Raw genomic sequence first — 13,746 nt, forward strand, 5'->3', positions numbered from 1 at the left:
GGCCGAGACAGGCAGTGAGGGAGGCGGGTAAGGGGCAGGATGGGGAGCTGGAGTCCAGCAGCGCCGCCCCTGTCAGACCCTGCGCCTGGGACGTGTCCACCCTCCATTTCTCCAGGTGGGAATTGAGGATGACAGCTGCCCCATACATGAGCCGTGGTCACTGTAGCAGCGTCCCCCTCAGCTCCGCACACAGCACCATGCTCCTGCGCTCTGCTGGCTGGGGCCGGGCTGGCGTGGAGATAGAGCCAGGAGAGAGAGCCAGTAACCGTCATGTCCCCAGTACAGTAGGTGCCTGCCTAACAGGTGAATGAATGAATGAACAGTTGATGACTTGATGAACTTTTCTGACTGTATCTGATCCTAGAGGCAGGATAGGCCAGTAGTTAAGAGTGGATTTTGGATTCAGAACCATCTGGGTTCAAATTCTAGTTCTGCTTACTTATTGGTGTGATCCTAGGCAAGTGGGCCTAACCCCTCAATGCTTGCTCTTAGTAACTGCCTAGAAGATGGGAGCTGTTCTTATTGAACAGCTAGTTATGAGATGTGGAAACCGCAGCTAGCAGCAGTGCATTGATTTTTCCAGAATCTCCTGACAGAGCCAGGCCCTGGACTTGGGGTCCTTGCTCCCAGCTCAATGCTTTTTCCGGTCTGCAGTGCCAACACTTCCAATGGCTTCCCCTTACCTGCAAAAGTCAGGATGGCAAACAGTGTTCCTCGAGACTTGGCTGCTGTAGGACCTGGGCATGTGGCCCGGAGCAGCCTCAGGAGCACAATGGGATCTGGGTCTTGGACTTGGCCAGTGGCTGTCACGGGGCTGGGGGAGCTGGATGTGCTGTGAGGCTGAGATAGGCACTGAGGGAGGCGGGTGAGGGGCAGGAGGGGGAGCTGGAGTCCAGCAGTGCTGCCCCTGTCGGACCCTGGGCCTGGGACGTGTCCGCCCTCCATTTTTCCAGGTGGGAACTGAGGATGACAGCTGCCCCGTACGTGAGCTGTGGTCACTGTAGCAGCATCCCTCTCCTAACACAGTGTCATGCTCCTGCGCTCTGCTGGCTGGGGCCGGGCTGGTGTGGAGATAGAGCCAGGAAGTGCAGAGCTTCAAAACTTGGAGCTGACATTTTTCCTGAAGGGGCTCAGTCTCCTCATCTGTCTGAGGATTCCTCCTCTCCTTCCCTCCCTCAGTATCCTGAGTGCCTACTGTGTAGTGTGTCGGACCCCTCTAGGCACTGGGGATACTGCAGTGAGTAAAACAGAGCCCCCCCCCCGCCCCCGCCATGGGATTTACATTATAGTGTGGGATGAGCGTGAAGTGTAACATCGGGTGGAGAAAGAAGCAGGGTTGAGGCGATAGAGTATAAAGAGGGTGGAGGGCTGCTTAGATAGCGTCCAGGAGGGAGGCTTCTAGAAGGCAGTGTGAGATAGCGGGGGAGCAGCCATACACGGGAACGTTATAAGCTCCAGGAATAGCAAGTCTGGAGGTCCCGAATGGAAGCCCACATACACCTGGAGTGTTGCTGGCGTGCCTGGAGCAGAGTGGAAGGTGGGGGCCCCCAGGGGACAGACCAGAGTAAGCCGGGCCTGGTGGGCTGTGGACAGTGTCGGCTTTACTCATCAAGTGGTCTCTGAGCAGAGGAGCTGTGGGCCTCATGGGTTTTAGCAGCAGAATCCCTCTGGTTGCTGTGTGGCGGATAGACTAGTCGGCAAGGGTGGCAGCAGGGATCCTGGCGAGGAGGTAAGAGAAAATGCTGGCTGGACTCGGTGGGGGTGGCAGTGAGATGTGGCTGGATTCTGGGTGGATGCTGACAGGTGCACAGCCAGGATTGAAAGGATGACACCGGCTACCCTTCCCGCAGCTCGGGTGGGTCTCTCGGGGGTGGCACTCACTAAGCTCTGCCCTGGGATCTGCTGCTGCTAGATTTGACCCTTTTCAAGACGCTGTTATAGTGACTTAAAATTGTGTCCCTCACACAGGCACAGACTTGGAACCTGCTTGCCCATCATGGTGTCTTTTTTTTTTTTTTTTAGTAGTTTTATGGAGATAATAACTCACATTCCATATAGTTTACCCATTTAAAGTGAACACTTCAGTGGTTTTTAGTATATTCATAGGGTTGTACAACCATCACCACAATCAATTTTAGAACATTTTCAGAAGGAAACCCCAGAGCCATCAGCAGTCCCTCCTCGTCCCCTCCCACCTCCCCAGCACTAGGCAGCCACTCATCTGCTTTCTGTTTCTGAGTCTGCCTGTTCTGGACCTTTCGTAGAAATGGAATCTTACAGTGTGTGGCCTTTTGTGACTGGCTTCTTTCGAGGTTCGTCCACATTGTAGCAGAACTTCATTTCTTTTTCTGACTGAGTAACATTCATTGGATGAATACACCACGTTTTGTTTATCCATTCATCCGTTGATGGACATTTGGGTTGTTTCTCCCTTTCGACTGTTGTGAGTAGTTGCTGCTATGAACATTCATGTACAAGTACTTGTTTGAACACAGATTTCAGTTTTTTGGAGTATATACCTAGGCGTGGAATTGCTGGGTCATAGGGAATTTCTAGAGCCCCTGGGTGGCACAAATGGTTAAGCACTGGACTGCTAACCTAAAGGCTGGCAGTCTGAATCCACCCAGGGGCACCTCAGCCTGGCGATTTGCTTCTGAAAGGTCACGGCCCTGAAAACCCTACGGAGCAGTTCTACTTCGCACACATGGGGCCATCATGAGTCAAATCAATTTGATGGCAACTAACAACAACAACGGAGAGTCTTTAACTTTTCGGAGTACCTGATTTCCTTACATCCTCAACAACGCCTGTCATTGTCTGTCCTTTTGATTATGGCCGTCCCGTCCTAGCAGTTGTGGTCTTGCTGTGCACGTCCCTGGGGACAGTGAACATCTTCCATGTGCTTGTTCAGTCTCAGTGTCTGTAGGCTGGTCCAGTGGCCTGGCTGGGGGGAGGGTGACGCTATTGGGAGTAAAGTCCTGGTAGTGGCGGTGCGGGAGATTGGAGCAGAGCTCAGAGCCTCTTGCCACCACCGTGGGAGGAAATGGTTCCCCAGTCCTCAGAGGTCAGGTGGCCCTGTTAGTGCTGCCCTCCCTGCCCCGCGTGTGCAGGGTTGTTCCCCTCCGAGGGATGGCCCTGCTTAAACTCAGAGGGGGGCTTTGCTGTAGGGCCATAGGGTTTGGAGCCTATGGGTGGTGACCCCCATACTCTCTGTCCTTGCAGAAGAAGGACCCAGCCCAGTTCCTGCAGGTGCATGGGCGAGCCTGCAAGGTACACCTGGATTCTGCAGTTGCCCTGGCTGCTGAGAGCCCCGTTAACATGTAAGACTGTTTGGGGGGCAGAGTAATGGCTGTGACTGAGGGCTAGGGGGCGGAAGGGAGCAGGGCGTTATGCAGTCTGGAGTAGAGACCCTGGGGGTCTGGGCAGACCTGGGGAACTCAGGCAGGGAAGGATTGGCTTGCATGTGAAGGTGACCGTCAGAGGCTAAGGCGAGCAGCCAGGGGTTGGGAGGGAGGCCCTGGGCTGCTCCTCCTGTAGTAGTTGGAGGCCTTCAATGGGAAGGTGTGGGGCTGGGGCCAGAGGCCCAGAGAAGCAAGGAGTGGGTTACTAGAGAGAGATGTCTTGGGGTGACTGGGGCTCAGCAAGTGGTCCCTGAGACTTGGTTCAAGTTCCCTACTGCTGCTGATTTTGAGAAATGGGGCCCTGGTGTCCCCGGGGCTGGCTAGATGACTGGCCCTTTCCAGGTGTCAGGAGCCTGAATGTGAGTTCAGGGGGGCTACAGTGTAAGGGACTGGTCACAAGGAGGTGGGGTGGGGGCCCTGGCTTGGGGGTCTGAGTGGACTGAGGTGGCAGGGAGCAGCTACTTTGTGTCTTGGGGCATGGAGACCCTAAAAAAACTCCTTCTCTGCCCCCCTTCCCAGGATGCCCTGGCAGGGGGACACCAACAACATGATCGACCGCTTTGATGTCCGTGCCCACCTGGACCACATCCCCGACTACACCCCCCCGCTGCTCACCACCATGTAAGCTGACTCCCTGGTGGCTGTCAGCTGGCTGTCAGGCCCAGCACAGCTCCTCGTCCCCTCTGTCCCCAGGCCCTTGCTTGCCTGTCATCTTCCTGGGAAGGAGGTGTGAGGAGGGAGGAGTCGTCCCCCCCGACCCCCGCAGGAGCCTGAGCCAGGACCCTCCCTCCTGCTGGCTTAGGGTGGGGTCTCCTCATTCCCTCTAATCTCAAGATCTTGGCCTTCCCAAAGCTCCCCAGAACAGGAGTCGGATGAGCGGAAATGCAACTACGAGCGCTACCGCGGCCTGGTGCAGAACGACTTCGCTGGCAGTGAGTGATGGCGGGCGGGGTGCGGCTGGGGTCCCTGGAGACTGCAAGGGCTTAGAGAAGTCTGGGGAGAAAGCTTTAGCGAAGCGGTTTCTACTGATGGGCCGTGGCTCTGGTCCCAGCCTGTGGCAGACGTGCTCTGTCCTCATCTCCCTGGCACGGGGCCTGTCTCTGGAGGTGGCACGGGAGATGTCTGCTGAGTTAGGTGATCCTTCACAGTCTGTAAGGTCCCTGGTGGCACAAACAGTTTATCCTTGGCTGCTAACCTAGAGGTTGTCAGTTCAGACCCACCTTGAAGTACTGCAGAAGAAAGGCCTGGCGATCTGCTTTCATAAAGATTCCAGCCAACAAAACCCTGTGGAGCAGTTCTACTCTGTAACACGAGGGGTGGTCGTGAGTCGGAATCAACTTGACGGTAACTGGTTTTCACAGTCTGTGCCCTCTGACTGGAGTCTTTTTTTCCCTAAAACTTGGGGAAATAGCAACAGTACATTTTTTCCCCTCTGTGTGTATTTTCCCTGCCTTCGTGGATCACAGAGTGTCAGTTCTGAAGAGGACATTTCTCCTTGTTTTAAACTAATACTTAGACAGCATTTTATAACTTGCTAAGTATTTATGTACATTCAGTGTTTTTCACCAAGCCCAGCATTACCCTACCGCCCTTTCGCAAGAGAGGGGATAAAGGCTTGGCTGGGGCAGTTTGGGCCCAACAGACCTGGGCTTTGTCTGTGTTCCCTCATTACATCTACACAACAGCCCCACAAGGCAGGGGTGGCGCTCCAGCTACAGGGGAGGCAGGCAGGGCCCAGAGCTGAGGGGCTGGGATACTCACCCCCCTGGGTCTGACCTGGGACCTGTATCGTTTAAGCACTGCTGCCTCCTGGCAGAAAGCTCCCAATTCATTAAGAAGGACTTGAGCACCTGCCTTTTCCTATGGAGTTAGGGGAAGGGGGATTCTGTATGGGGCAGGTCTCAGTTTCCATCCCAGGGGTGGCCATGAAGGCTCCATGAGGCCGTGTGTGTAAAACCCCGGTACCGAGCCTGGTGCACAGTCAGCCCTCCAGACGGGTTCGCTGGTCCCACATTTCTTTGTTTCTAAGACGTTTTGCGTCTTTAAAATCAGTTTTCCAAAATTCTCTCTTAAGTGAGGCCTTACAATAGGGGAAATTCATCGTTGATTTGACTGTTGCTTTTGCCATTACCCGAGGCCACACAGGTTCCTGGTGGTGGAGCCAGGGTTTCCTTAGTCCTCTCTGGTTCCGCATTCATTCGTTCCCACAAATAATTACGGAGCACCTTCAGTGTGTCCAGCAGTGTTCTGGAACCAGGGGTGTAGTCGGGGAGAGGGCCGCAGCTCTAGAAGCAGGCAGGTAATTACAAGCAAAGGTATGTTATGACGGACGGTGGGCTGTTCTCTGAGAAAGGTACGACAGAGTGCTTGACCGAGTGAAGAGTGGGCAGGAGCTCCCTGGTGGGGGGTGCAGGGGTGGCACTGGAGGCACAGAGACATGGCCCGTGTGGCCGGAGCAGCAGGGCGAGGGCCCTCAGGGAGGTGAGCTCACCAGGGCTCACGACAGAAACTCGAAAGATTAGACGGGAAACTTAGGGAGCAATGAGTTTATGTTAAAGGGGGAGGAACAACTCGAGAAAGAGGGTGAGAATGGTTGTACAGCTCTAACAATGTATTCAGTGTCACTCAGTTGCTCATGTAGAAATTGTTGACTTTGTGTATGTTCTGCCGTGTATAAGGAGCCCCAGTGGCACAGTGGTTAAGCTCTTGGCTGCTAACCAAAAGGTCGGTGGTTGGAACCCACTAGTGATACAGGAGAAAGCTGTGGCAGTCCGCTTCTGTAAAGACGACAGCCTTGGAAACCCTCAGGGCAGGCAGTTCTTCTCTGTCTTGTAGGGTGCCTGTGAGTTGGAATCGACTCGACCGCAGCAGATTCTTTTTTGTTGTATATGTTTTCACCACCAACAAAAATAACATATTACTAAAAAAAAAAAGTGAAGCAGAGGCTGCGAAGCTAAGTGCCGTATTCAGTGTCACTTGGCATTGAGTGCTGTAGGCAGGGCTCTCCTGCGGTTCCTGAGTCCCCATAGACACAGTTTGTCATTCTCTGGAATCAGTGACTCTGTCCCCAGCTTCCCTTGGGTTGCGCCCACCCTGCTAGCCCCCAGTGCTTTCTCACGTGTCCCTCTGGGTTTCCCCGACCCGTGTGACGCACGTGCCTTTGCCTTGCCACAGTCTCTGAGGAGCAGTGCCTATACCAGATCTACATCGACGAGCTGTATGGAGGCCTCCAGAGACCCAGTGAGGACGAGAAGAAGAAGTGAGTTGGGGCTGGGGGAGACAGGAGGGCTGGGAGCCCACCCGGCCGTGGCTTTGTCCATCCTGTCCGCCGTGCCTCCCAGAGCCAGGCCCAGTGTTGGCACACAGTAGGTACTTGCTGGATTAACACACGTTTCGAGGAAGAAGCAGCAGTTGGAGGGCAAGTGTTTGTGGAAAGTTCTCCCTCGTGCTTTTCAGCTCGTGGCGCAGTGGGCAGTGCCGTTCTGAGACAGACCCTGTGGAGAGACGGCCCTGGTGGGAACCCTGGCTGGGACCCCGAGTGGGCCTTCCCTCCTTGAACCTCGGGGTCCTCCTCTGTAAAATGGGCTGTCAGGAGCCTCCACTGCCTGCATTCGTGAGGATTGCCGGAGGTTGAGCCTGTAGGACGCTTGTCTTGGTACCTGGTATATAGTAAGCTCACAGCAACAGTAGCTCGTGTCACTATGGAGGGACCTTCTCAGAGACATGTCCCTTGAGAAGTGGCTGGGGACTGGGGGGCAGCAGCTGGGGCCGTCGGTCTGGCTTCTGCCCTCCACCCTAGTCTGACCATGCTCAGTGTCCCTAGGCCATTGCACACACCGTGCCCTCTGCCAGGGTTACCCTTCCCTCCTCCTCCAAGGGGATGGTTTCATTTGTCCACGGGCAGTCATGGAGCCCCCTGGCCCAGGGGACCAGCAGTTTCCTCAGTGGGTGCTTCGTTGCTGCTCCCAGGCCTTCCTTCTGGGTGACCCGAAGCACTTGCTGGTTTCCTCCACCTAAGATTGCTCACATGGTCTGACTGGAAGCTCCCTGAGGATGCTGCTGATTCTCAGCTTCCAAGATGAGGCCGGGCACTGGGAAATCCTCGGGAATGTTGACTAAATTAATTCACAGCAGACCTTCACGAGACCCCTGCTCTCTTCTGGGCAATGCTAGGGGCACGTTGTTGCCCAAGATAATTCCACACCGTGCCCTTGGAACTCAGTGGTCCAGTGGAGAGGATGGACCCGTCCCCTGATAGTGTGACTCAGGGCAGCGCTCGACCCACTCTGAGGGGTCAAGGAGAACTTGCTGGAGGCCGGGACCCTGGAGCTGGGACCTGAAGGATGGCGGGGTGGGGAGCTGGTGCATGGTGGAGCAGAGGGCTCCACACTGAGGGGAGAGCGTGTGCAAGGGCCTGGAGGCGAGCGTACCAAGAGCTAAGTATGTGGGGCTTGGAAGGAGTGAGGCAGGCCCTCAGGGTTGGTCACCGTGGTTGCGTCCTGTCCACTGGGCCCACCCGTCTTACGGCTCCCCTGTCCCAGGCTGGCAGAGAAGAAGGCTTCCATTGGCTACACCTATGAGGACAGCACGGTAGCCGAGGTGGAGAAGGTGGCAGAGAAGCCAGAGGAGGAGGAGTCGCCGGCAGAGGAGGAGAGCAACTCGGATGAAGATGAGGTCATCCCCGACATCGGTGGGGTCCCCTCTCTGCCCTCTCCACCCCCAGTCCCTGGGCATCGTTTCTGTGTCTCGTCCCTCACCCTCGTGGGGCATCCGCGATTATGAGCCCTCTCTTCTCCCCTGCTCTGGGCGCACCAGCCTCCTCCGCCCTTCCTGTCTCGCTCATGCTCTCCTCTTCCCTGCCTTCATTTTTCTGTCTCCCTCTCTGCGACGCTCTCTCGTTTCTCATTTTATGATACTTCTCTCAGCAAGGTTTGGGCTCTTTCATCTGCTTGGGCCAGCTGTCTCTTCCCCGTGCTTTCTCTCCTGCAAAAACAAGTGGCCATTGTTCGCAGAGCCACCCTCAGTCCCGGCCTCTGTGCCTCGCCTTCCACTGTGCCACCCCCCAACCTGAATACCCAGCCAGCATCCTCCGTCTGGCTCCGGCCTTTCCTCTACCGCTCACTCAGCCATTGTCCGCTCGTTCGCCCTCCCTCAGAGCCTGTGCTTTCCGTCCGCCCATCCCACCTCCACTTACCACCCTCCTGGATCCCACTTCCACTTACTACCCTCCCACATCCCGCCTCCACTTAACCACTCTCCCAGGCCCTGCCTCCACTTACCATCCTCCTAGGCCCCAGCCACACCCACCTGAATCTTCATCTGCCCATCTGCCCACCCCTACTCACCCCTCCCTCTCCAGCCACACATCCATCCATCCCACCCTTCATTCATTTGCCTTCCATCACAGCCCCCGGCTCCAGTCCCCCTCACCCCCACCACAGTGTTGTTCTCTCCTCTGGGGGCCTCCAGACACACCAGACCTGACCAGGCCCTCCCTGAAGTGGCTTCAAGGCTAGTGGGTGCCCCCGGCACCCCCTCCCGGGGCACTGTCTCCTCTCCCGTCCCTGCACCGGGGCTTCCGCCCCTGACAGCCCTTCTCTTGGTGCAGACGTGGAGGTGGACGTGGATGAACTGAACCAGGAGCAGGTGGCAGATCTCAACAAGCAGGCAACGACTTATGGCATGGCCGACGGTGACTTCGTTAGGTGAGCGCTGCCCGCCAGCTCCCCTCTATCCCCTGTGGGCCCCATCCAGGCCTCTTCCTGCCACCCGGTCCCTGAGCTCTCACATGCCAGCCCTGCCCAGGACCCCACACACAGGCTCTGGAACCCAGGGGGTGGGCATTCATCAGCCCACTTCACCTGTGCAGAAACGGAGGCTGCAGCACCATTACTCAGTGTGCCACCTCAGGGTAGCCTGTGGCCAGTCTCATCCTTCAAGCTCCTGGTCTCCTGGGCCTGGCAGACAGCGCCCCCTAGTGGATAGGCTTCACTCATCTGCTCACGCGCTCAGCCTCCTCTGTGCTCCCCGCACTGAACTCTTCACTCATGAGATTTCACAGACCAGCCCCAGCTAACAGAGCAGTGAGTCAGAAACAGAGTAAACCCGAGTCAGCGCAGAACAAACCCACCCCCACCCCCGGTGCTCACTTCACTCAGGAAAAGCCAGCATCCTCACCACGGCCCACAAGGCCTTGGCTGTCCAGACCCCTCTCCCTCCTGACAGTGTCTCTTCTTTCCAAACACCCCGCCTTCAAGGCCTCCTTGCTCCTCAAATGCCCAAGGCCCGTCCCTGCCTTCAGGCTTCTCTGCCTGCTGGTCCCTCCACCTGCCCTCAGCACAGGTTTCTCTTCAGATGTCACTTTCTTTGCTACCATCCTGTGTAAATTGCAGCTTCTGTCCACTGCCTGCACTTTGTGTCCCCCTCCATGCTTGCTTTTTCCTGTCAAGGTTCTCACCGTATGACATTCTCTGTGTGTTACTAGCTTGTTCATAGTCTGCCTGCTCCCCTAGAATGGAAGCTCAAGGGGGTGAGCTTTATGGCTTTTTTTCAGTGCTGAGTCTCTAGCACCTGTAACAGCACCTGACTGGCACACAGTAGGTGCTTGACAAATCATCACTGAATGAATGAGAGACCCCGGGATGGCACGGGCTCCCTCACCTCCTTCTGCCTGTGACCCCTCATCACCCTGTGACCGGCCCCTCCTCCACCGTGACCCTCACCCCCCTACCCAGGATGCTCCGGAAAGACAAGGAAGAGGCGGAGGCCATCAAGCATGCCAAGGCCCTGGAGGAGGAGAAGGCCATGTACTCGGTGAGAGCAGGGCCTGCGGGCCGGGGGAGCAGGGAGTGCCTGGGGGCGCACCCTCACCTGCCTGGTGCTCCCCACACTAGGGCCGTCGTTCCCGACGCCAGCGAAGGGAGTTCCGGGAGAAGCGGCTGAGGGGCCGCAAGATCAGCCCGCCCAGGTAGGGCTTCTCTTTTGTGCCCGGCCTGTCAGTGACAGTCTTGTGGGGGCTCTGAGGAGCCTGGGGGCAGGGGCTCAAGGCCACGAAGACTTTGGAGGTGGACTTGAAGCTCAAGGAGGGGGACCTCCTAGTGGGGCAGTTGATGTCCCCAGCAGAGGTGTAGAGGTGGGCATGGCCTCGAGGGGTGTGTGGACCCCCTTACCATTAGCTGTTCCACTCATGGGGCTCTTGCCATGCTCCCGGGAGCCAATGGGGAGGTGGCACATGGCGTGGGCTGTGGCAGGGTTGGCTGGAAGAGTTGAGGGGCCAGGGCCTGGCCCTGGAGTCCCACTGGTGCTGTCGGAGTTTGGGCACATGACTTCCACTTCTCCTATCTGAGCTTCAGTTTCCTCCTTTGGGAAACACGGCACTGTGACCTGCCAGGACAACCCCACCTGGAGGTCTTGGGGTGGATTTGGATGAGGTGGTGTGATGGGTAGTGAGCTTGTCCACAGCCTCCTAGGCCAGGCAGGCCTGTTAAAAGAGGGCCGTTAAGGGTTTCTGTGAGGCTTTGGTGACATGATGTGGGTGCAGGGTCTGAAGACATTCATTAAAAGGCAGGACTGCTTTCCCCCATCATCGTCATCATGTAGAAGCCCACATAGTGTAGTGCGTGAAAACATAGGCGCTAGGTTTGAATCCCGCTCCTTCAGTTATGAGCTGTGTGACCCTGGGCAAGTGACTTCACCTCTCTGGGCCTCGGTTTCCTTAGCTGCAAAGTATGAATGAGTCTTCATGGTACTCCATCAGAGAGTTGTTACAAAGAGGAGTGGAACATGAAGCAGTTAGTGCCTGGTACCTAGGAAGCATTTAAGACATGGTAGCTGTTTTAGTTCAAGCATCATCATCAAGAAGCCAGGACCCTCGTTAGCGTAACCGGGGACATGGAGAGGGAGGAGCAGTGCTTCCGGTCTGAGGTCAGGAGGCCAAGCAGAACTGAGGCTGCCAGAACCCTTGTTGCTCAGCGTCAGGATGGTCTGGGCATTGTGTGTGAAGTGGGGCCGAGGTTTGGGCTTTGGATAGATCTGAGGCTGGGTAGGTGGAGGGATCAGGACAGGACACTCTCTTGGCCTCAGCCCCTCCTGACTGTGCCTGGCCTTGATCCCCCAGGCTGGGTGGCTGGACTCAATTCCATGCCTGCTCAGACCTCAATCCCCCACTTGTCCCCACCCCGTTCTCTCCATAGCTATGCCCGCCGAGACAGCCCCACCTATGACCCCTATAAGCGGTGAGTCCCAGGGGCCCAGGAGAGGCGGGGCCTGAGATTCGGGGCTACACGTGGTGGGGAGGGGCAGGGGCCACCCTATACGCCGTCCTGGGTGGATGTGTCCTAGGGTCTCTTAGCACTTGGTGTCAGCTTGGGGTGTGAACCATTTTTCTGTTTCCCATATTGTTAGCCTGTTTTTCCCAGTTTTGTTTCTTTTTGTTTAGATTTAAACCTTTGTTATTTTGTTTTTCTCATTTTAAACGTAATTATGTGGCCTTGTGGTAAAAATGATCAAACGTGGCAGATAGCTAGCTGTGACTTAGAAATCAAGTCTCCCGAAATGTCAACTCCCAGAAATCACTAGTGAGAAATAGGAGCCTAGAATTGCCTGAGTGTGGAAGTGGGTGGGTCAGGTGGAGGTGAGGGGCTTTGATGGCTGATAGACCTCAATCTAACCCCAGTCGCCTCATCTGAGCTCTGCAGCCTTGAGAAGGGGCTGTACCTCTCTGAGCTGCAGTTCTCTCTTTAGAGTTGGGGAAAGGTGGCCTCTGCCTAGTGGGCTAGTGTGTGGTTAGTTGAGATAAAACATGTTAAAGTTTTAGGAAAATGTCTGGTTTTACAGATAGGAACTGTTAGTAATACCAAATCATTTATTTTATAAAAATGGGATTGTACTACCGTTAACATTTCATAACTTGCCTTTTTGTCCCACTTGATATATTGGGAGTCTCTGGGTAGTATAAATGGTTAACGTGCTCGGCTGCTAACTGAAAGGTTTGCGGTTTGAAGCCACCCAGAGGTGCCTCAGAAGAAAGGCATGATGATCTACTTCCAAAAAAAACCAGCCATTGAAAATCCTGTGGAATCTGATACACATGGGGTTGCCATGAGTTGGAATTGACTTTATGGCAACTGGTTCCTGTTGTATATATCGAGGGATACTTTCCACGTTGAGCGTAGATTTTCTCGTCTGTTTTTAACAGCCACATAAAGTCAGTGCAGTTTTCGTTCATTTGCTTTCGGATTTGTGGTCAGGAACGAAATCCTTGTGCATAGCTGGTCCCTTTCTGCCCTTTTGGGTTGGTTCTTTGGTAGGGGGTTTCCAGTGTTGCTGTGGGGCCCGTGGCTGTGGTTCTGCTGCTCCACAGTGTGTCTGGTTATCTGGTGGCCAGAGTTGGGGAGCCTGGTGAGTGAGCCGTGTCCCCCCCTGTTCTGTAGGTCACCCTCGGAGTCCAGCTCGGAGTCCCGCTCTCGCTCCCGCTCCCCAACCCCAGGCCGCGAGGAGAAGATCACGTTCATTACCAGCTTTGGGGGCAGCGATGAGGAGGCAGCTGCAGCTGCAGCTGCAGCTGCCGCATCAGGGGCTGCCTCAGGGAAGCCTCCCGCACCCCCCCAGCCCGGCGGCCCCGCACCGGGACGTAATGCCAGCGCCCGGTCGGTAACGCTCACGCCGCCCGCCCTACGCCCCGGCCACCGTGGGGGGGACCCGGGGCAGTGGGGGGCTGCGGCCCAGGGCCGTGCTGACCGCCCCTCCGTGCCCTGCCTGCAGCCGCCGCTCCTCCTCCTCCTCTTCCTCCTCCGCCTCGAGGACCTCCAGCTCCCGCTCCAGCTCTCGTTCCAGCTCCCGCTCCCGCCGTGGCGGGGGCTACTACCGCTCTGGTCGCCACGCCCGCTCCCGCTCCTGGTCCTGGTCCCGCTCCCGGTCCCGCTCCCGGCGCTACTCACGCTCCCGCAGCTGCGGCCGGCGCCACTCAGGTGGGGGCTCCCGGGACGGACACCGCTACTCCCGCTCGCCTGCCCGGCGCGGTGGTTACGGGCCCCGGCGCAGAAGCAGGTGGGTGTGGGTCCCCAAGTGTGTGGGGTGGACATGGACTCCGATCTCAGGGAGCCATGCTCTGAAGTAGGGGACATGGCCACCATGTTCAAAGAATGCCAGGTCCGAGGGGCAGGTGTAGGCCACCCACCGCTCTCCTCAAGAAGGAGAGATGTGCCCACTCTACTCAGAGCCCCAAGCTAGCGCTGTCCTTTGAGCTCATGGCTGGGAGAGAGACTGAGCATTTCTTCTTGGTGGCCTTATGTTCTGAGAGGGGGCTGCTGCCTCTTCTGTCAGGGGTTCCAGGCCGAGGGGGTGA

General features: G+C 56.5%; 1 protein-coding gene across 2 annotated transcripts in view; it reads left to right on the forward strand.

Annotated features, from left to right (window-relative positions):
* Positions 1 to 13,746, forward strand: part of CLASRP (CLK4 associating serine/arginine rich protein) — a 33,588-nt gene that overhangs the window by 13,840 nt on the left and 6,002 nt on the right. For both annotated transcript variants that reach the window (XR_002825945.1, XM_023742755.1), the window contains exons 3-13: positions 3,223 to 3,320; positions 3,921 to 4,022; positions 4,254 to 4,333; positions 6,576 to 6,660; positions 7,943 to 8,091; positions 9,010 to 9,106; positions 10,136 to 10,214; positions 10,295 to 10,368; positions 11,594 to 11,635; positions 12,833 to 13,048; positions 13,164 to 13,448. Coding sequence is in view for 1 of the 2 variants with exons in the window: in XM_023742755.1 (XP_023598523.1) it covers positions 3,223 to 3,320; positions 3,921 to 4,022; positions 4,254 to 4,333; positions 6,576 to 6,660; positions 7,943 to 8,091; positions 9,010 to 9,106; positions 10,136 to 10,214; positions 10,295 to 10,368; positions 11,594 to 11,635; positions 12,833 to 13,048; positions 13,164 to 13,448 (1,307 nt within the window). In the remaining variant the exon portion in view is untranslated. The remainder of the gene's footprint in view (positions 1 to 3,222; positions 3,321 to 3,920; positions 4,023 to 4,253; positions 4,334 to 6,575; positions 6,661 to 7,942; positions 8,092 to 9,009; positions 9,107 to 10,135; positions 10,215 to 10,294; positions 10,369 to 11,593; positions 11,636 to 12,832; positions 13,049 to 13,163; positions 13,449 to 13,746) is intronic.

The sequence above is a fragment of the Trichechus manatus genome, unplaced genomic scaffold (assembly GCF_000243295.1).
Source record: "Trichechus manatus latirostris isolate Lorelei unplaced genomic scaffold, TriManLat1.0 scaffold00216, whole genome shotgun sequence".
Lineage (NCBI taxonomy): Eukaryota > Metazoa > Chordata > Mammalia > Sirenia > Trichechidae > Trichechus > Trichechus manatus.